This window comes from Nerophis ophidion, linkage group LG21 (genome assembly GCF_033978795.1).
Source record: "Nerophis ophidion isolate RoL-2023_Sa linkage group LG21, RoL_Noph_v1.0, whole genome shotgun sequence".
Taxonomy (NCBI): domain Eukaryota; kingdom Metazoa; phylum Chordata; class Actinopteri; order Syngnathiformes; family Syngnathidae; genus Nerophis; species Nerophis ophidion.
The window spans coordinates 43,773,781-43,798,105 of NC_084631.1; the positions used below are offsets into that span (position 1 = coordinate 43,773,781).

At 38.5% G+C, this 24,325-nt stretch overlaps 1 protein-coding gene across 7 annotated transcripts in view; it reads left to right on the forward strand.

Annotated features, from left to right (window-relative positions):
* The window catches only part of hivep1 (HIVEP zinc finger 1), a 196,635-nt gene that overhangs the window by 121,662 nt on the left and 50,648 nt on the right, over positions 1–24,325 (forward strand). Inside the window, exon 1 of one of the 7 annotated variants that reach the window (XM_061882704.1) lies at positions 9,895–10,049. The exons of 5 other annotated variants lie outside the window; for them this stretch is intronic. In XM_061882704.1, the coding sequence (XP_061738688.1) occupies positions 9,974–10,049 (76 nt within the window). In that variant the 5' untranslated portion in view covers positions 9,895–9,973. Of the gene's footprint in view, positions 1–9,894; positions 10,050–13,585; positions 13,671–24,325 lie in introns of those variants that run through there. One more of the 7 variants, XM_061882703.1, reaches the window with a different exon arrangement.

Sequence of the window (24,325 nt, forward strand, 5' to 3'; positions counted from 1 at the left end):
CAAATTTTGCCATGCAAATGTGGATTTTTAACCACTTTCCTGGGAAAACTCCCGTATTTTGAAATTAAATTCTTGATTTTTAGCCATTTTCTGGGTAAAATTCCCAAATTTTGCAATGCAAATGTGGATTTTTAGCCACTTTCCTGGGAAAACTCCCGTATTTTGAAATGAAATTCTTGATCTTTAGCCATTTTCTGGGTAAAACTTCCAAATTTTGCAATGCAAATGTGGATTTTTAGCCAACTGCTCTGTACTTCTCCCTAGGTCCGTGTACCACTCCCTACAGCGGCTTTTTAAAAAGTCATAAATTTTACTTTTTGAAACCGGTACCGATAATTTCCGATATTACATTTTAAAGCATTTATCAACCGATAAAATCGGCTGTCCGATACTATCGGACATCTCTAATTACATTGATATATTTTTTATGTGTCCCGGGACACATAAACATCATAGAAATTAGGAGCCTCTCTTTGTTTTCTTACTACTAAAAGACGAGTTGTGTAGTATGTTCACTATTTTATTTAAGGACAATTGTGTTGTTGTTGTTGAAATAAAGCCAACAATGCCATTTTTTGTGGTCCCCTTTATTTAGAAAAGTATCAAAATATGTTATATGAGAATGGAGCCAACCCCAGTCCAGACACAGAGTTAAAAAAATGCGGTCCAAGCAGAAATATGCAGAGTTTGGCCTTGGAGGAGGTCGGTTTACTCTCTAATGAGAGCTCTTTTAGTTTCATGTGTTAGCAGCGAACAATCCAGTTGTTAAAGTCACATTTCTACTTAACTTGCATGTTCCAAATACTCTTTATAAAGACATTTTCTTGCACTTAACTCAAAAGAAGTGAGTCACCATTTGTTTGTACTTTCTATTGGCCAACATCAACAACTTGATGTTCTTGCTTCGTGCAGAATTACCCTCACATTTTTTTTTCTGTCAACATATGCAGTCTTTCCTAGCAATGATGCAGCAAAAAAAAAACAACACATCCGTTGTTCTGAGTGACGGGTTCTAAACCGCCATGGCGGGTTGCCTGTGAAAGCCGCACAATTTCCCATAATGACTGAACCCAAAATAAAGCGGAGGGTTCTTCCTCTTTTTTGGATCCACTCCACATATTTGTGTGAGTTCAAGCGTGGAGGTCAGCGTCACAGACTGACTGGGACTCAGACCCGTCGTGGTCGTCCACTAACAACCGGGCCGGGCAAATACTTGTGCATGAGGTTTTGGATGCAGTACTTTCTAGATACTTTCATTCACACTGTCTATGCAAGTGTTGATTAATGTGCACTGTCCCAATTAAATACAGAAATAAGAAGATAGCCAGTATTAATGTGCAATGTACGGAACATTCCTGATGCAGAATGTCCGATATTTTTCATTTTCATTTCAACTAAAAAATAGTTTCATGATTCTAAGAATTGACCCTATAGGATGTTAAAGTATAAAAACAGGAAGTTGCACTTTAGACACATTCTTTATTGTAATAAGAACATTTTGTCATGTTTAACAAAGTATTTTACTTATTTTATTTTATTTAATTTTTTTACAACACGCAAAATTTATACATTTTGACATTTTTTTGACAGTTTTTAAATGTTGTTTATATATTTATTTATTTTTATTTTTATCTTATAGAGGTGGTAAATAAATATATATATATATATGTATATATATATATATTTTTTACCACCTCTATAAAATGAAAAATAAAAATAATTTGAAGAAGGATGTTAAATTTTTAAAAAAAAGGAAGTTGTACTTCAGACACATTCTTTATTGTAATAAGAACATTTTGTCATGTTTAAGTGTTTTACTTATTTTATTTTATTTTATTTTTTTACAATACGCAAAATTAATATATTTTGACATTTTTTGACAGTTTTTAAATGTTGTTTATATATTTATAAAAAAATATATATTTTATTGAGGTGGTAAAAAAATATATATATATTTTTTTTACCACCTCTATAAAATAAATTAAAAAAATAATAAATGTTTATGTATGTATATATATGTATATGTATATATATATATATATATATGTATATATATATATATATATATATATATACATATATATATATATATATATATATATATATAAGTATATATATATATATACATATATCACGAGAGAAAAAGCGCTATATAAATATAATTCACTTCACTTCAATAATACTAATAATAATGAAATCAATGATAGTTGTTTGAATAAGATGTACTCTTTAAAATGATTAATTGATTTAGAATCGGAATAAATCAAAATTAATATATTTTAAGACATTTTTTACAGTTTTTAAATGATGTTTTTATATCTATTTATCTTTTTATTTATTTCATAGAGGTGGTAAAAAAACATATATATATATATATATTATTTTTTTTTTTTTTTTTTTTTTACCACCTCTATAAAATAAATACAAAAAATAAATGTTGTTTATATATTTATTTTTTACTTTTTTTATTTATTTTATAGAGGTGGTAAAAAAAAAAAAAATATATATATATATATATATATATATATATATGTTTTTTTACCACCTCTATAAAATAAATAAAAAGATAAATAGATGTATAAACATCATTTAAAAACTGTCAAAAATGTTTTAAAATATATTAATTCTGATTTATTCCGATTCTAAATCAATTCATCCTTTTAAAGAGTATATCTTATTCAAACAACTATCATTGATTTCATTAATTTTATTATTACTGAAGTGAAGTGAATTATATTTATATAGCGCTTTTTCTCTCGTAACTCAAAGTGCTTTACATAGTTAAAGTACCAAAAACAGGAAGTTGCAATTTAGAAATTTGTTGTTGTGTAAGAAAATATTTTAATGTTTAACAAAGTGTTTTACTTATTATTATTTTTATTTACAACACTCAAAATTAATGATTAATACAGTATTTCCTTGAATTGCCGCCGGGGCGCTAATTAATTTAAAACCTCTTCTCACTCCGGCACTTATCAAAGGCATGCGGTAAATTTAGGCTTGTGCTTATAAATTTGAGTGTGATGTAAGGATACCATCATGAAAAGCATATTTAATAAAAAGAATAACGTTATTATGGTCTTACCTTTACTTATAAATGAAGTCCATGCTCAGCTCCTTCTGATCAAAAGCATCGATAACTTGTTTATAGAAGTCTTCCTTATCTTTCTTCAGTTTTAAAAGTCTCTCTGTCTCCATGGAGATCTTCCTTTATTACCTCCTGCTTCAATTGAAAGTCCAGTTTAGAAAACTGTTTTATTTTAGATATGTAATCCTCCATGTTAAAAGTGCAAGCGAGAGGAAAAAATAAACGATCGCTGCTCACTCTTGTTGCTTTTTCCGCAGCCGAGTAGTCGCAAGAAAGATCACTAGCGCCCTCTACCACCAGGAGGCGGGAGTCATTTAATGACTCATATTTGACACACGCAGCTACGGTATATTAATAAAACATAGCTGCTTACTGTTCTTTGTAGCATATTCAATAGCTTGGACCTTAAATCCTACTGAATAGCTCTTAATCTTCTTCCCATTATGCGATTTCAAATGATTGAAATCAGCCTCCTCCATTTTGAAAATGATGACAGGTGAAGTGTCATTCGTGACGTGACGCGTTTGACCCGGTGGAAATTCTAGGCATATGCTAATTATTTTGCGAAACGACTTTGACCCGGCGGAAATTCTAGACATGTGCTAATAAAAATATTTTTTTGCGGAACGAGTTTGACCCGGCAGTAATTCTAGACAGGCGCATACTATATATCCATCCATCCATTTACTACCGCTTATTTCCTTTTTGGGGTAGCGGGGGGTGCTGGCGCCTATCTCAGCTACAATCAGGTGGAAGGCGGGGTACACCCTGGACAAGTCGCCACCTCATCGCAGCATACTGTATACCCTGCAGCAATTCAAGGAAATACGGTATCTTCATGTTAAGAAACTGGGCTTAGGCTCCGCCATGTTGTCGTCTAAGTAAACACAGACACCCACACAGAGCGTGCGGTGCTCCTTTTCCTTGTGACACAGGAACTTTCCCAAGGACGACACCGTAGCAATAAAACACACTCAGATCTTGTCAGTTTCTAGCCGATACTATAGAAAAAAATAACGTAAAATAACGCAGCTACGCATCATGTAGTAACGGTAACTGAGCTACTAAATATATCAAAATAACGCGTTCGACTACTAGTTACGGCCGAAAATAACGGTGTTACAGTAGGACTTAGAGCAGGGGTGCCCATTACGTCGATCGCGAGCTACCAGTCGACCGCGGGGGGTGTGTCAGTCGATCTCCAGCCAGGCTTTTAAAAAAGATAGACCTAAAAATGAGTGATCATCAATCTTCACCAAGACGTCACTTAAATGACATTCACGGTACCGGAGGGTCTTGTGAGATGACGCTGGCTGCTGCAAGATCATTATTATGAAAATATGACCGAGAGGAAGGCGAGAAACACTTTTTATTTCAACAGACTCTCGCGCCGTACCTTCCGTCAAAACTCTAAAGGCCGACTGCACATTTCCTATCTTCACAATAAAAGCCCTGCTTCATGCTGCCTGCGCTAACTAAATACAGAGTCTCGGAAAACTGGCGTGCACAAGAGACTCTTATTTTGTTAGCGCAGGCAGCATGAAGCAGGGCTTTTATTGTGAAGATAGGAAATGTGCAGTCGGCCTTTAGAGTTTTTGACGGAAGGGACGGCGCGAAAGTCTGTTGAAATAAAAAGTGTTTCTCGCCTTCCTCTCTGTCATTTTTTCATAATAATGAACTGGCAGCAGCCAGCGTCATCTCACAAGACCCTCGGGTGCCGTGAATGTCAATCAAGCAAGCTACGGAATTTGCCGCCAATGTTTTTCTTGTAAAGTGTATGGAAGCTGGATGAATTAGATGCCAAAAACCAACCACTTTCATGTGGTATTGTACAGAAAGGACAACTTTTTTTCCTCCTCCATTTGAAAATGTGGGCGTTATCATCATTACTGTCTGATTCCAATCAATGCGAGTCATCAGAATCAGGTAATACACCAACTTATATTCTTGTCTTTGTGAAAGAAAGACATCTATATGTGTTACACATGCTTGTATTATCATTAAACACATTTAACTTGTTTACAAAAATGTCTCTTTCATAAATAAATAAATATAAATGATATATATAAATGAGGTAGATCCCCTCGAGTTGGTCAATTGAAAAGTAGTTCGCCTGCAGAAAAAGTGTGGGCACCCCTGTACTAGAGTATTTTGCACGGTACTATCCCTTTAAACCCAAGTGCTCGCCATCCAACATTTGCCTAATGGGCTTTTTTTTTTTCCGTGGGCATTTTCAGTCAACCCTGAAGAGTCCACTCTTTCCCGCCCTGATTTGCATTTCCATGACCGGTTTAAAGGCGACGAGCTGGGCCAGGTGGTCTCTCAAGTCTGGCCAAAGCACACTCGGAGAAGGTCTCGCCCACTGCGGGCTTTCCCCTTTTCCCCTTCTTCCCTGAAGCCTGAAGCCTCTTGCCAGAGAGGAAAATCTTTTTACGACTCTGCGTGTATTCAGCTCTTTGTTTTTGTATACCTTCTAACCCAGGGGTAGGGAACCTATGGCTCGCGAGCCAGATGTGGCTCTTTTGGGGACTGCAACTGGCTCTCGGATAAATCTGAGCTGACATTGCTTAACATGATAAGTCCGGGGTCGGGGACTTTTTTGGCTGAGAGAGCCAAGAAGCGAAATATTTTAACATTTATTTCTCTAAGAGCCATATAATATTTTTTTTAACACTGAACACAACTAAAGGTGTGCATTTTTAAGTAAAATCAACATTTCTAGAGTATAATAAGTCTTGTATTCTTAGTAATAACATTGTTATTCTGAAGCTAATTGTGGCGGGGGGTGTGGCCTGCGGGCCTGCAGCGAAGCGGGGTGTTGCCAGGATTAACCTCGAAATCAGTGACAGGTGCGTAAAAGGCCCAGCTGGGCCTTCAATCAATCAATCAATGTTTATTTATATAGCCCCAAATCACAAATGTCTCAAAGGACTGCACAAATCATTACGACTACAACATCCTCGGAAGAACCCACAAAAGGGCAAGGAAAACTCACACCCAGTGGGCAGGGAGAATTCACATTCAGTGGGACGCCAGCGACAATGCTGACTATGAGAAACCTTGGAGAGGACCTCAGATGTGGGCAACCCCCCCCCCTCTAGGGGACCGAAAGCAATGGATGTCGAGCGGGTCTAACATGATACTGTGAAAGTTCAATCCATAGTGGCTCCAAGACAGCAGCGAGAGTCCCGTCCACAGGAAACCATCTGAAGCGGATCAGCAGCGTAGAGATGTCCCCAACCGATACAGGCGAGCGGTCCATCCTGGGTCCCGACGTTATCTAATCAATCTTGGTGGTCTGAAGAACCCCCAGGAGGGCAAGTCCTACGCTAACCAATAATAAATAAATTACTTCTTACCCTTAATGCAACTTCTTGAACAAGTGCGGTAGAAAAAAGGATGGATGGATTCAAATGCATGAGCATGTTTTATATTTTGAACGTTATTTTGAATACTGTGTTTACAAGTGGAATTAGTCATTACTTATCACAGGGGTAGGGAACCTATGGCTCGCGAGCCAGATGTGGCTCTTTTGGGGACTGCAACTGGCTCTCGGATAAATCTGAGCTGACATTGCTTAACCTTGATAAGTCCGGGGTCGGGAACCTTTTTGGCTGAGAGAGCCAAGAAGCGAAATATTTTAACATTTATTTCTCTAAGAGCCATATAATATTTTTTTTAACACTGAACACAACTAAACGTGTGGATTTTTAAATAAAATCAACATTTCTTGAGTATAATAAGTCTTGTATTCTTAGAAATAACATTGTTATTCTGAAGCTAATTGTGGCGGGGGGTGTGGCCTGCGGGCCTGCAGCAAAGCGGGGTGTTGCCAGGATTAGCCTCGAAATCAGTGACAGGTGCGTAAATGGCCCAGCTGGGCCTTGTTATCTAATCAATCTTGGTGGTCTGAAGAACCCCCAGGAGGGCAAGTCCTACGCTAACCAATAATAAATAAATTACTTCTTACCCTTAATGCAACTTCTTGAACAAGTGCGGTAGAAAAAAGGATGGATGGATTCAAATGCATGAGCATGTTTTATATTTTGAACGTTATTTTGAATACTGTGTTTACAAGTGGAATTAGTCATTACTTATCACAGGGGTAGGGAACCTATGGCTCGCGAGCCAGATGTGGCTCTTTTGGGGACTGCAACTGGCTCTCGGATAAATCTGAGCTGACATTGCTTAACCTTGATAAGTCCGGGGTCGGGAACCTTTTTGGCTGAGAGAGCCAAGAAGCGAAATATTTTAACATTTATTTCTCTAAGAGCCATATAATATTTTTTTTAACACTGAACACAACTAAACGTGTGGATTTTTAAATAAAATCAACATTTCTTGAGTATAATAAGTCTTGTATTCTTAGAAATAACATTGTTATTCTGAAGCTAATTGTGGCGGGGGGTGTGGCCTGCGGGCCTGCAGCAAAGCGGGGTGTTGCCAGGATTAGCCTCGAAATCAGTGACAGGTGCGTAAATGGCCCAGCTGGGCCTTGTTATCTAATCAATCTTGGTGGTCTGAAGAACCCCCAGGAGGGCAAGTCCTACGCTAACCAATAATAAATAAATTACTTCTTACCCTTAATGCAACTTCTTGAACAAGTGCGGTAGAAAAAAGGATGGATGGATTCAAATCCATGAGCATGTTTTATATTTTGAACGTTATTTTGAATACTGTGTTTACAAGTGGAATTAGTCATTACTTATCACAGGGGTAGGGAACCATATGGCTCTAGAGCCAGATGTGGCTCTTTTGGGGACTGCAACTGGCTCTCGGATAAATCTGAGCTGACATTGCTTAACATGATAAGTCCGGGGTCGGGAACCTTTTTGGCTGAGAGAGCCAAGAAGCAAAATATTTTAAAATGTATTTTTCTAAGAGCCATATAATACTTTTTTTAACACTGAACACAACTAAACGTGTGGATTTTTAAGTAAAATCAACATTTCTAGAGTATAGGTCTCGTATTCTTAGTAATAACATTGTTATTCTGAAGCTAATTGTGGAGGGGGGTGTGGCCTGCGGGCCTGCAGCGAAGCGGGGTGTTGCCAGGATTAGCCTCGAAATCAGTGACAGGTGCGTAAATGGCCCAGCTGGGCCTTGTTATCTAATCAATCTTGGTGGTCTGAAGAACCCCCAGGAGGGCAAGTCCTACGCTAACCAATAATAAATAAATTACTTCTTACCCTTAATGCAACTTCTTGAACAAGTGCGGTAGAAAAAAGGATGGATGGATTCAAATGCATGAGCATGTTTTATATTTTGAACATTATTTTTAACACTGCGCTTACCAAAGGCATGCGGTAAAGGTAAGCATGCGCTAGTTATTTTAGAACCTTTTCTCACTCTGGGATGCAGTAAAAATTTGAGTGTGATGTAAGGATACCATCATGAAAAGCACATTTAATTTAAAAAAGGCTATTATGGTCTTACCTTTACTTATAAATGAAGTCCATGCGCAGCTCCTTCTGATCAAAAGCATCGATAACTTGTTTATAGAAGTCTTCCTTATCTTTCTTCAGTTTTAAAAGTCTCGATGGAAATCTTCCTTTATTACCTCCTGCTTCGATTGAACATCCAGTTTAGAAAACTGCTATCAGACCGCTGCTATCAGTTAGCTCGGCTCCTCAAGTGCGGGCGACGACAGAATTATCCTCGGACAACTCCCCCTCCCGTTCTGCTCCGTGGGTGATCTCTTTATCCCACCGCTGCCACCATGAAGTGTTATTGTATGAATAATACACTGGGTATTTAGGACTGGAACATGCTTTATTTAGGCGTGTTACATCCTAAAAGGTCCGTCATATCCGTCCCAGCACATATCACGTCACTCGTTGTCGCAAGAAGGATCACTAGCGCCCTCTACCACCAGGTGGCGGGCGTCATTTAATGACTCATTTTTGACACACGCAGCTACGGTATGTTAATAAAACATAGCTGCTTACTGTTCTTTTTAGCATATTTGACAGCTTGGACCTTAAATCCTACTGAATAGCTCTTAATCTTCTTCCATCCATCCATCCATTTACTACCGCTTATTCCCTTTTGGGGTCGCGGGGGGCGCTGGCGCCTATCTCAGCTACAATCGGGCGGAAGGCGGGGTACGCCCTGGACAAGTCGCCACCTCATCGCAGGGCCAACACAGATAGACAGACAACATTCACACACTAGGGCCAATCCTTTATGCAATTTCAAATGATTGAAATCAGCCTCCTCCATTTTGAAAATGATGACAGGTGAAGTGTCACTCGTGACGTGACGAGTTCGACCCTGTGGAAATTCTAGGCATATGCTGATTATTTGGCGAAGCGAGTTTGACCCGGCAGTAATTCTAGGCAGGCGCATACTATATACCCGGCGGCAATTCAAGGAAATACGGTATATTCTATTGAATAGACTACAAAGACAAGATACTTTAACATTCAAACTGCTAAACTTTGTTATTTTTTTTGCAAATACTAGCTCATTTGGAGTTTGATGCCCGCAACATGTTTCAACAAAGCTGGCACAAGTGATGGGTTTGCACATAGAAAAAGTCACACTGTGGTAAACCTGCCAGCGTCTTCTTACCCGGTGAGTAAGCGGCAGTTGGCGGGGAACATTAAGCCCCGCCCCCTGCAGAACAAACATAAGACTGGAGAAGGGGGGTGGGGGGGATCTCCTGGAGGCTGCCAAAGCCGGTTTAGGTGACGTCACCTGGCCTTGCTATGTCCGGGCCCCGCTTCACCTCCTGGCTCCGCCTCCTCCCGGCTTCCGGGGCCTTACAGGAATTCCCCTCCTCGTCACATCATTCTGAGGAAAGCGCTGGCAACGCCCCAAAACCACGGCGGCGCTCCAGCTGATAGGGCGGAAACACAGCTGTGAGTGTTTTGACACGGCAGCATGTATGCACTGACTGGCCGTGCTCGGGACCTCAAGGAGGGGGTTGCCTTCCATGAGAAGTCAGCCGGAGTGTGCGGTAAGACGTCTTCCGTTTGTGAAGTGCACACCCGTTGCTTGCTTACATTTGTCAATTGTTGTTTTATCCGCCTGACTATGCACTGCTGACGTTACCTTTGTGATAGCTTTGGTTTTACGTGGCACTGCGATGATTGTTGACATGAGTAGTAGTAGTAGTATTAGTAGTGTTTCCCACAGGACTGCAATCTATCTGTGGCAGTAGGTCTCTGGGGGGTCCCGGGTGTCATCGTCTGATATTTTTTCTTAAAAGCCAGTCTAGCAACAATGTGGCTAAGTAGGCGACGCTAAGCCATCCTGCTGTGCCTTCTTATTCTCTGGCAGACCAGGTGTGTATGAGGTGTAGGATGCCATCATATATGAGGGGGAGTTGGTAGCGCCAAATACCTTTTTTTTGGCGGTCAAACTGAATTTGTGGCAGGCAGCTACAGATATGGGTGTTATGATCCGCTGCCCGGATCTTATCTGGGCAGCGGATCATAACAATGGGAACATTGAGTAATGGTAGTGGTAGTCATAAAATGTATTTTATATATATATATATACTGTATATATATATATATATTATATATATATATATATATATATATATATATGTATGTATGTATGTATATACACATGTATGTATGTATATACAGTATGTATGTACATTTATGTATATATATATATATGTATATCAATCAATCAATCAATGTTCATTTGTATAACCCTAAATCACTAGTGTCTCAAAGGGCTGCACAAACCCCAACACAAACCGCTAAGGGCAAGGAAAACTCACACCAAGTGGGACGTCAGTGACAATATGTGTGTATATATATGTATGTATGTATGTATGTATGTATATATATATATATATATATATATATATATATATATGTATGTATATATATATATATATATATATATATATATATATATACATACATACATGTATGTACATATGTATATATATGTTTATATATGAATGTGTGTATATGTATGTATGTATGTATGTATATATGTGTATGTATGTATATGTATATGTATGTACCATATGTATATGTATGTATATATATGTATAAATATGCACATGTATGTATATGTTTATATGTAAATGTGTGTGTGTATTTGTGTATATATACAAACGTAAATGTATTTGTATGTATGTATGTATATATGTGTATGTATAAATGTGTATATGTATGTAGGTATATCTGTTTATATATGTTTATATGTGTATATATATATACATATATATATACATATATATATGTATATGTATGTAGGTATATCTGTGTATATATGTATATCTTTGCATGTATATATGTGTATATATGTTTATATGTGTGTATATATATATATATATGTATATGTATGTATGTATATATGTGTATGTATGTATATGTATGTACCATATATATGTATATGTATGTATATATATATATATATATATATATATGTATAAATATGCAATATATGTATATCTTTGTATGTATATATGTGTATATATGTTTATATGTGTGTGTGTATACATATATATATATATATATATATGTATATATATATATATATACATGTATGTACATATGTATGTGTGTGTATATGTAAATGTGTATATATGTGTTTATGTATGTAGGTATATATATATATATATATGTATATATATATATATATATATATATATATATATGTATATGTATATATATATGTATATGTATGTATGTGTTTAAGTATGTAAATAATGATGTATGTATACATATGCATGTACATATATACAGTCACGATCAAAAGTTGACATACACTTGCAAAGAACATCATGTCATGGCTGTCTTGAGTTTCCGAACATTTCTAAAACTCTTATTTTTTGTGATTGAGTGATTGGAGCACATACTTGTTTGACACAAAAACAAACATTCATGATGTTCGCTTCTTTCGATTTTAAGTTAAGTCAGGAAAAAAACACAGAGGCTATTTTATTCCTACAAGCCTGTTTCGCAGGTTTCTCTGCTCTTCAGGGGATTTTGACAAAATAAAAGCTCCAACACACACTACAATTATCATTACACCTTGTACCAAATAAAACAACAACTAAAACATACATTTGTCATCAAGCAAACAGAGTTCATTTCTAACTGACCTAATATTGTCTATCTGAACCTAAGTAGTATTAGCACTGATGTTAACTTAGCTCACAAAATAATTTTGAAGTGTGTTTTATATTGTAACTACCCGATCTACAACTAGAGATGTCCGATAGTGGCTTTTTTTGCTAATATCTGATATTCCGATATTGTCTAACTCTTAACTACCGATACGGATATCAACTGATATCGATATATACAGTCGTGGAATTAACACATTTTTAAACAATGTAACAAGGTTTTCCAAAATAAATCAACTCAAGGTAGGGGGGTGTATATCGTAGCGTCTCCGGAAGAGTTAGTGCTGCAAGGGGTTCTGGGTACTTGTACTGTTGTGTTTATGTTGTGTTACGGTGCAGATGTGTTCGTCATTCTTGTTCGGTGTGGGTTCACAGTGTGGCGCATATTTGTGACTGTGTTAAACTTGTTTATACGGTTGACCAAGTATGCCTTGCATTCACTTGTATATAAGTGAATGGACCGGCACGTAAAGGCAGTGCCTTTAAGGTTTATTGGCGCTCTGTATTTGTCCCTAGGTCCGTGTACCACTCCGTACAGCGGCGTTATAAAGTCATACATTTTACTTACTGAAACTGATACTGATAATTTCCGATATCACATTTTAAAGCATTTATCGGCCGATAATATCGGCAGTCCGATATTATCGGAAATCTCTATTTCGAAGTATAATCCTTCACATGTTTACCACTTTTGATGACAACTTAAATTGGATGGAAGACAAAATGTTCCTGATTATGATGAAATATACAAACCCTGTTTCCATATGAGTTGGGAAATTGTGTTAGATGTAAATATAAACGGAATACAATGATTTGCAAATCCTTTTCAACCCATATTCAGTTGAATATGCTACAAAGACAACATATTTGATGTGTTTTTTTTGTAAATAATAATTAACTTAGAATTTCATGGCTGCAACACGTGCCAAAGTAGTTGGGAAAGGGCATGTTCACCACTGTGTTACATCACCTTTGCTTTTAACAACACTCAATAAACGTTTGGGAACTGAGGAAACTAATTGTTGAAGCTTTGAAAGTGGAATTCTTTCCCATTCTTGTTTTATGTAGAGCTTCAGTCCTTCAACAGTCCTATTTTATGCTTCATAATGCGCCACACATTTTCCATGGGAGACAGGTCTGGACTGAATATGGCTTGAAAAGGATTTGCAAATCATTGTATTCTGTTTATATTTACATCTAACACAATTTTCCCAACTCATATGGAAACGGGGTTCGTTAGGATCGCGAGTGCACTTGCGCAATCTGTTTTTCTGCACTCAAGCACACTGACACACGCTTCCTGTCAACGCGTCGCTCGGCAACGCCGCCCGCTCGGTTCGGCGGAAGGGGAATCGCCGAGGTTGTGCTGTTATTTGGGTGTCAGTGCCCGCCTGCTCGAGGAGGAACTTGAGATGCTGACTGGATGGAGTTTGACATGCGGCTTGTTCGAGGCCCCTCTCTTTCGCCATCGCCGAGGAGGAAGTGAGTGTGCGTGTGCGCGTTTTTCGTCTTCTTCACCTTTTATCTAAAAACAGAAGTGAGAAAATGAAGCCAGAGTGTGACCTGAGTAGCAGATCTGATGTGATAAATACAGTTGTAAAGTTGTGTGAAACTATTTATCGGCAAACAACTGTATGTACTTAATTTTTAATTCAAAATGACAAAAGAAAGTACCTAAATGACCCCCCCATCAAAAGTGTACATACCCCAGTGACTTTAACCTGATAACATGCACAAAAGTTGACACATTCATGAATTTATTATGATTCTACTGAAAATGTGTTGGGTCAAAAGTATACATAAAGTAATGTTAATATTTGCTTACATGTCCCTTGGCAAGTTTCACTGCAATGAAGCGCTTTTGGTAGCCATCCATGTCAGGCTTTGACATGGATCGTGTGTGCTCCTTCGACGCGGAGGGATTACAGGACGAGCCAGGCGTGAATTAAGGTACATGTTTTTATTCAAACACTATAATCGAAAATAATCAAACTAAGGACGCCCACGAAGAGGAAGAAACTTGGCTAAACAGTACAAACGTGAAACGAAAACACCTGCTCGTTGGCATGAAAGACAATTTAACTATAAACTTAAACAGCACGATGGCAAAGACTAAAGACATGAAACAAAACAGTGCACTGTGGCATAAATACGTAAACAACTTACACGGCATGGAACGGTGGACTAGGACGTGAAGGTTTGAACAGCATGGGTAGGGTGCGTGCGAGTGTGAAGATCTGAACAGCATGGGAAGGGTGCGTGCGAGTGTGAAGATCCCAGGCCAAGACAAGAAAAAGAGTGACTTAAGTAGCTGTGATGATTAGTGAAAACAGGTGAGGCTGAGAACAGGGACGTGACAGGTGAAAACTAATGAGGTTGGCATGGAAACAAACAAAACCAGGAAGTGCAAAACGTGACCGATTGTCTAAAATCAAAAACATAACATGAAAAAACAAAACATGATCCATAGGTATGACGATCCACAAGCTTCTGGCAAGCTTTTTTGTTGAAATTTTGACCACCCATCTTGACAAAAGTGGTGCAGTTCAGCTAAATGTGTTGGTTTTCTGACATGGACTTGTTTCTTCGGCATTGTCCACGCGTTTAAGTCAGGACTTTGGAAAGGCCATTGTAAAACCTTCATTCGAGCCTGGTTTAGCCATTCCTTTACCACTTTTGGGGTCATTGTCCTGTTGGAACACCCAACTGCGCCCAAGACCCAACATCCGGGCTGATGATTTTAGGTTGTCCTGAAGAATGTGGAGTTAATCCTCCTTTTTCATTGTCCCATTTACTCTCTGTAAAGCATTAGTACCATTGGCAGCAAAACAGGCCCAAAGCATAATACTACCACCACCATGCTTGACGGTAGGTGTGGTGTTCCTGGGATTAAAGGCCTCACCTTTTCTCCTGCAAACATATTGCTCGGTATTGTGGCCAAACAGCTCCATTTTTGTTGGAAAATGGAGCGATAGTCGAACAGTCGGTAGCCTTTTTAAACGCATCCGCAGTCTGTGGTGCCCTCAGGTGGTCAGGGAGAGCGTTCCACAGACTGTGAGCGGTGGAGCAGAAAGCCCGGTCTTTCATAGTTCTCCCATAGTTGAACAGTCGGTAGACTTTGGAAATCAAAGTAAGAAAGCAGACCATTTTTCAGTTTGTTTTTATGCAAAATGACATTCAGAAGTTCCCGATAAAGGTGATCAACACAAGGAATTTTGTCTGTTACAGTCAGCTTAGCAGTGACTTTTCATTTCCAAGAAAGGAATAATAATAATAACAGATTTTATTTGTAAAAAAAACACTTTACATTGAGCAAACAACCTCAAAGTGCTACAGTGTGTTAAAAATTATAAAAATAACAAAAAGATAATAACAAATACATTAAAATAAAATCTATCACAGCCTAATAGCTGGAACTAATATGAATATATGTATATGAAAAGGCTTTTTTAAAAAGAACAGTTTTTAAATCTTTTTTAAAAGCATCTGCAGTCTGTGGTGCCCTCAGGTGGTCAGGGAGAGCGTTCCACAGACTGTGAGCGGTAGAGCAGAAAGCCCGGTCTCCCATAGTTCTCCCATAGTCGAACAGTCGGTAGACTTTGGAAATCAAAGTAAGAAAGCAGAACATTTTTCAGTTTGTTTTTATGCAAAATGATATTCAGAAGTTCCCGATAAAGCTGATCAACACAAGGAATTTGTCTGTCACAGTCCGCTTGCATTAGGTCAAGTTTTACCAGTGACTTTCCATATCCAGGAAAGGAATGATAATGATAATAGATTTTATTTGTAAAGAAGCACTTTATATTGAGCAAACAAGTGTATTAAATAAAATAAAATAATAATAATTATAAAAATATAGTGCAAATAAATAAAAAATAAAAACTAGAACAGCCTAATAGCTAGAACTTGTATGCATATATCTATAAAAAGGATTTTTTTTAAAAGAAGGGTTTTTAAGCCTTTTTTAAAAGCATCCACAGTCTGTGGTGCCCTCAGGTGGTCAGGGAGAGCGTTCCACAGACTGGGAGCGGCGTAGCAGAAAGCCCGGTCTCCCATAGTTGAACAGTCGGTAGACTTTGGAAATCAAAGTAAGAAAGCAGAACATTTTTCAGTTTGTTTTAATGCAAAATGACATTCAGAAGTTCCCGATAAAGGTGATCAACACAAGGAATTTGTCTGTCACAGTCCGCTTGCATTAGGTCAAGTTTTACCAGTGACTTTCCATATCCAGGAAAGGAATGATAATAATAATAGATTTTATTTGTAAAGAAGAACTTTATATTGAGAAAACAAGTGTATTAAATAAAATAAAATAATAATAATTATAAAAAGATAATACAAATAAAAAAAAATTAAAAAACTAGAACAGCCTAATAGCTAGAATTTGTATGCATATATCTATAAAAAGGATTTTTTTTAAAAGAAGGGTTTTTAAGCCTTTTTTAAAAGCATCCACAGTCTGTGGTGCCCTCAGGTGGTCAGGGAGAGCGTTCCACAGACTGGAAACGGCGGAGCAGAAAGCCTGGTCTCCCATAGTTCTCCCATAGTCGAACAGTCGGTAGACTTTGGAAATCAAAGTAAGAAAGCAGAACATTTTTCAGTTTGTTTTAATGCAAAATGACATTCAGAAGTTCCCGATAAAGGTGATCAACACAAGGAATTTGTCTGTCACAGTCCGCTTGCATTAGGTCAAGTTTTACCAGTGACTTTCCATATCCAGGAAAGGAATGATAATAATAATAGATTTTATTTGTAAAGAAGCACTTTATATTGAGCAAACAAGTGTATTAAATAAAATAAAATAATAATAATTATAAAAATATAGTGCAAATAAATAAAAAATAAAAACTAGAACAGCCTAATAGCTAGAACTTGTATGCATATATCTATAAAAAGGCTTTTTTTAAAAGAAGGGTTTTTAAGCCTTTTTTAAAAGCATCCACAGTCTGTGTTACCCTAAGGTGGTCAGGGAGAGCGTTCCACAGACTGGGAGTGGTGGAGCAGAATAGTTCTTAGCTTTTTCCTCGTAGGTTGGAGGAGGTTAGTCTGTCCGGAACGTAGGTGTCGTGTGGAGGATTCGGGGGTTAGTAGTTCTTTGAGGTCTAGGCGGGCATTTCCATGGAGACACCGGTGGTCGAGTAGGTAGACTTTGTATTCAATCCTGAGTGGAACAGGAAGCTGCAGTTGGAGCCAATGTTGCTGTGTGAGACACAAATTGACTTAGTTATGGTTATGATTGTTTTGTTTCAGACACGTTGAGTAAGTTCTGATAAGGATTGATCACAGGCTTTTTTGCAATGGGCTCATTTGTTCTGTATCGTGATTAGAGGTCCGGACTTGGAGGTGTTGAATAAGTTTGAAAAGGTTGTATTCATCTGCCAGCTGCAGTAAGTCTCGGTACACAAAGACGCTTCTAAGCACCCGCTAGTTTTCTCGTTACATCCATTTTTCAGCAGAGTGCCCACGCAGACCCAACAATCTGCAGCCTCCAGTCTGCTGCTTCTTCCACCTCCAGTTTCCTGCGGGGGCAGTAGTGCTAAACATACAGTCTGTGTGCGCGCTGCACTAAAAACACCAATCAATGTATCAGCTTGTCAGTGGCTTTTGCCAGCTTTGCTAAAATAAAACTGTTAAAACGTTCCATGTTTTCCAGACTATAGAACACACAGTGGGGCAAAGAAAGTATTTAGTCAGCCAGCGATTGTGCAAGTTCTCCCACTTCAAAGGATGACAGAGATCTGTCATTTTCATCATAGGTACACTTCAACTGTGAGAGACAGAATGTGAAAAAAAAAATCCAGGAATTCACAATTTTAAAGAATTTATTTGTAAATTATAGTGGAAAATAAGTATTTGGTCAAGCATTCAAAGCTCTCACTGATGGAAGGAGGTTTTGGCTCCAAATCTCACGATACATGGCCCCATTCATTCTTTCCTTAACACGGATCAATCGTCCTGTCCCCTTAGCAGAAAAACAGCCCCAAAGCATGATGTTTCCACCCCCATGCTTCACAGTAGGTATGGTGTTCTTGGGATGCAACTCAGTATTCTTCTTCCTCCAAACACGAGGAGTTGAGTTGATACCAAAATGGATACATGGATGATACAGCAGAGGATTGGGAGAATGTCATGTGGTCAGATGAAACCAAAATAGAACTTTTTGGTATAAACTCAACTCGTCGTTTTTGAAGGAAGAAGAATACTGAGTATATACACACACATATATAGCTATATACACACACATATACCTATATACACACACACTCCCACTTCAAAGGATGACAGAGGTCTGTCATTTTCATCATAGGTACACTTCAACTGTGAGAGACAGAATATGAAAAAAAAAATCCAGAAATTCACAATTTTAAAGAATTTATTTGTAAATTATAGTGGAAAATAAGTATTTGGTCAAGCATTCAAAGCTCTCACTGATGGTTTTGGCTCCAAATCTCACGATACATGGCCCCATTCATTCTTTCCTTAACACGGATCAATCGTCCTGTCCCCTTAGCAGAAAAACAGCCCCAAAGCATGATGTTTCCACCCCCATGCTTCACAGTAGGTATGGTGTTCTTGGGATGCAACTCAGTATTCTTCTTCCTCCAAACACCACCAGTTGAGTTGATACCAAAATGGATACATGGATGATACAGCAGAGGATTGGGAGAATGTCATGTGGTCAGATGAAAACAAAATAGAACTTTTTGGTATAAACTCAACTCGTCGTTTTTGAAGGAAGAAGAATACTGAGTATATACACACACATATATACCTATATACACACACATATATACCTATATACACACACATATATACCTATATACACACACATATACCTATATACACACACACTCCCACTTCAAAGGATGACAGAGGTCTGTCATTTTCATCATAGGTACACTTCAACTGTGAGAGAAAGAATGTGAAAAAAAAAATCCAGGAATTCACATTGTAGGAATTTTAAAGAATTTATCTGTAAATGATGGTGGAAAATAAGTATTTGGTCAAGCATTCAAAGCTCTCACTGACGGAAGGAGGTTTTGGCTCCAAATCTCACGATACATGGCCCCATTCATTCTTTCCTTAACACGGATCAATCGTCCTGTCCCCTTAGCAGAAAAACAGCCCCAAAGCATGATGTTTCCACCCCCATGTTTTACAGTAGGTATGGTGTTCTTGGGATGCAACTCAGTATTCTTCTTCCTCCAAACACCACCAGTTGAGTTTATACCAAAAAGTTCTATTTTGGTTTCATCTGACCACATGACATTCTCCCAATCCTCTCCGGGGGCGGCATAGCTCGGTTGGTAGAGTGGCCGTGTCAGCAACTTGAGGGTTGCAGGTTCGATTCCCGCTTCCGCCATTCTAGTTACTGCCGTTGTGTCCTTGGGCAAGACACTTTACCCACCTGCTCCCAGTGCCACCCACACTGGTTTAAATGTAACTTAGATATTGGGTGTCACTATGTAAAGCACTTTGAGTCACTTGAGAAAAGCGCTATATAAATATAATTCATTTCATACATGGATGATACAGCAGAGGATTGGGAGAATGTCATGTGGTCAGATGAAACCAAAATAGAACTTTTTGGTATAAAATCAACTCGTCGTGTTTGGAGGAAGAAGAATACTGAGTATATACACACACATATACCTATATACACACACACTCCCACTTCAAAGGATGACAGAGGTCTGTAATTTTCATCAATGTGGAAAAAAAATCCAGGAATTCACAATTTTAAAGAATTTATTTGTAAATGATGGTGGAAAATAAGTATTTGGTCAAGCATTCAAAGCTCTCACTGATGGAAGGAGGTTTTGGCTCCAAATCTCACGATACATGGCCCCATTCATTCTTTCCTTAACACGGATCAATTATCTTAGCAGAAAAACAGCCCCAAAGCATGATGTTTCCACCCCCATGCTTCACAGTAGGTATGGTGTTCTTGGGATGCAACTCAGTATTCTTCTTCCTCCAAACACCAGGAGTTGAGTTGATACCAAAATGGATACATGGATGATACAGCAGAGGATTGGGAGAATGTCATGAGGTCAGATGAAAACAAAATAGAACTTTTTGGTATAAACTCAACTGGTGGTGTTTGGAGGAAGAAGAATACTGAGTATATACACACACATATATACCTATATACACACACATATATACCTATATACACACACACTCCCACTTCAAAGGATGACAGAGGTCTGTAATTTTCATCATAGGTACACTTCAACTGTGAGAGAAAGAATGTGAAAAAAAAAATCCAGGAATTCACATTGTAGGAATTTTAAAGAATTTATCTGTAAATGATGGTGGAAAATAAGTATTTGGTCAAGCATTCAAAGCTCTCACTGACGGAAGGAGGTTTTGGCTCCAAATCTCACGATACATGGCCCCATTCATTCTTTCCTTAACACGGATCAATCGTCCTGTCCCCTTAGCAGAAAAACAGCCCCAAAGCATGATGTTTCCACCCCCATGCTTCACAGTAGGTATGGTGTTCTTGGGATGCAACTCAGTATTCTTCTTCCTCCAAACACCACGAGTTGAGTTGATACCAAAATGGATACATGGATGATACAGCAGAGGATTGGGAGAATGTCATGAGGTCAGATGAAAACAAAATAGAACTTTTTGGTATAAACTCAACTCGTTGTGTTTGAAGGAAGAAGAATACTGAGTATATACACACGTATATATACCTATATACACACACTCCCACTTCAAAGGATGACAGAGGTCTGTAATTTTCATCATTCAACTGTGAGAGACAGATTGTGAAAAAAAAATCTAGGAATTCACCATTTTAAAGAATTTATTTGTAAATGATGGTGGAAAATAAGTATTTGGTCAAGCATTCAAAGCTCTCACTGATGGAAGGAGGTTTTGGCTCCAAATCTCACGATACATGGCCCCATTCATTCTTTCCTTAACACGGATCAATCGTCCTGTCCCCTTAGCAGAAAAACAGCCCCAAAGCATGATGTTTCCACCCCCATGTTTTACAGTAGGTATGGTGTTCTTGGGATGCAACTCAGTATTCTTCTTCCTCCAAACACCACCAGTTGAGTTTATACCAAAAAGTTCTATTTTGGTTTCATCTGACCACATGACATTCTCCCAATCCTCTGCGGGGGCGGCATAGCTCGGTTGGTAGAGTGGCCGTGCCAGCAACTTGAGGGTTGCAGGTTCGATACCCGCTTCCGCCATTCTAGTTACTGCCGTTGTGTCCTTGGGCAAGACACTTTACCCACCTGCTCCCAGTGCCACCCACACTGCTTTAAATGTAACTTAGATATTGGGTGTCACTATGTAAAGCACTTTGAGTCACTTGAGAAAAGCGCTATATAAATATAATTCATTTCATACATGTATGATACAGCAGAGGATTGGGAGAATGTCATGTGGTCAGATGAAACCAAAATAGAACTTTTTGGTATAAACTCAACTTGTCGTGTTTGAAGGAAGAAGAATACTGAGTATATACACACACACACATATATACCTATATACACACACACTCCCACTTCAAAGGATGACAGAGGTCTGTAATTTTCATCAATGTGGAAAAAAAATCCAGGAATTCACAATTTTAAAGACTTTATTTGTAAATGATGGTGGAAAATAAGTATTTGGTCAAGCATTCAAAGCTCTCACTGATGGAAGGAGGTTTTGGCTCCAAATCTCACGATACATGGCCCCATTCATTCTTTCCTTAACACGGATCAATCGTCCTGTCCCCTTAGCAGAAAAACAGCCCCAAAGCATGATGTTTCCACCCCCATGCTTCACAGTAGGTATGGTGTTCTTGGGATGCAACTCAGTATTCTTCTTCCTCCAAACACCACCAGTTGAGTTTATACCAAAAAGTTCTATTTTGGTTTCATCTGACCACATGACATTCTCCCAATCCTCTGCTGTATCATCCATGTATCCATTTTGGTATCAACTCAACTCCTGGTGTTTGGAGGTAAACATTGATTGATCGATTTAATGGCCTACTGAAAGCCACTACTAGCGACCACACAGTCTGATAGTTTATATATCAATGATGAAATATTAACATTGCAACACATGCCAATACGGCCGCTTTAGTTTACTAAATTGCAATTTTAAATTTCCCGCGGAGTTTCTTGTTGAAAACGTCGCGGAATGATGACGTGTGTTTGTGACATTATTGGTTGGAGGGGACATATTAGCCCAGGTCCACTTCTGGATAAAAGTAATCTCTTTTCATCGCATAATTACACAGTATTTTGGACATCTGTGTTGCTGAATCTTTTGCAATTTGTTCAATTAAATAATGGAGACGTCAAAGAAGAATGCTGTTGGTGAAAAGCGGTGGATTGCAGCTGCCTTTAGCAACCGAAAGATAGCCGGTGTTTCTTTGTTTGTTGTGAAGCTTTAACACAGAGCGGTCAAGCGAGCATGTTTCTGTACGTCAACAAGTATGTTTTTGGGTGGGGAAATTGTGATATATATATCTTACCGGGGACATCAGTGGATTATGCGTCCTCCTGCAGCAGCTGTCAAAAAGGCAAGCTGTGAGCTTGGCTTCTCTCTGAGACACCGCAGCCATCCGACTTTGAGGTATGTCTTTACAATCTCACTAAAACACTATTAAAACATTAAGCAGATAAGGGATCTTCCAGAATTATCCTAGTAAATGTGTCTAATTACATCTAAAATGCTCACCCTGCCGCCGCCCAGAGCCGTTGCTTTTTATTTTATTTTATTAATTAATTTTTCTTCTAGTCCTTCACTCTCACTTTCCTCATCCACAAATCTTTCATCCTCGCTCAAATTAATATGGAAATTGTAGCTTTCTCGGTCTGAATTGCTCTTACTGCTGGTGGCCATGATTATAAACAATGTTCAGATGTGAGGAGCCCTCACACCGGTGATGTCACGCGCACATCGTCTGCTACTTCCGGTACAGGCAAGGCTTTTGTATTAGCGACCAAAAGTTGCAAACTTTATCGTGGTTGTTCTCTAATGAGAAAATCTCATTTCAGTAGGCCTTTAAATCATTTGCCCTGCCTCGCTGTCGGACTGCGGGCCACGCCTCTCCACAAACATTATTCTCCGTGCGTGGGCTGAATACAAATATATTCCACAACCCCAAACATGTCTTTTTCAAAGCTTGCAGTGAAGAGAAAGGTTAGTGATGAGCAAAGACAATTCCAGGAAAAGTGGGAGATACAATTTTTCTTTGTTGAGCCCGACGTGTCTTATTTGCACAAAGAAAACAAAAATAATTAAAGCTGCAAGCAGCGTTGGTCGGGTCCGCCTTTGGCTGCTGCCCCCGAGACCCACGGCCGGATAAGCGTTAGAAGAAGCCTTGGAGCCACTATTTTGAGAATCTAATGCATTGTGAAAGTAATGCAGTTGTTGTATTGAAGTGAAAATATCAAACTTCCTGTTGATTTTTGCCAAAGTATGTTAATTATAAAAAAAGGTAGGTCTAAGTGAGACCTACATAGTGTTTTTCGTTTCATGTCTCTCTGACATTCCTACCGGAAGCTACAAGCAGTTTTGTCTGTGTTTTCTTCCTAGGAGCAGTTTGTCCATGTTGTATTCCTAGGGGGGCGGTAGAGCGCAATTTTGAGTTTTGAGGTTAGGTTTTTTCATCAGATCGCAATTTTTGCCAGACCTGATGTGTGTGTCAAGTTTGGTGAGTTTAGAAGCATTTTAAGGGGGTCAAATAACAGCTCAAAGAGGCGAAAATGACATTTTTTAGGAGACTTTGCACAGGGGTTCTTTGAAGGCGCGTAAAATCAAAACCTGAGAACTTATCAAAACTCTGTTCTATACTTTTAATCAAAAGGGTTCAATCTCTCTCCTGTGCGAGTTTGAAGCCAAAACAACAAACGCAGTCAGAGGAGATAATGTTTGAAGAAAGGTGACCGGTTTTTACAAAACTTTTGTTTTGAAGGGGGGATTGCAAACTTCCTGTTGATTTTTGTTGGGGGTTGTCAATCTATGAAATATAGGTTTAAGCGAGACCTACATAGAGGATTTTGTTTCATGTCTCTCCGACATTCTTACCGGAAGTTACAATCAGTTTTGTCTGTGTTTTCTTCCTAGGAGCAGTTTGTCCATGTTGTATTCCTAGGGGGGCGGTAGAGCGC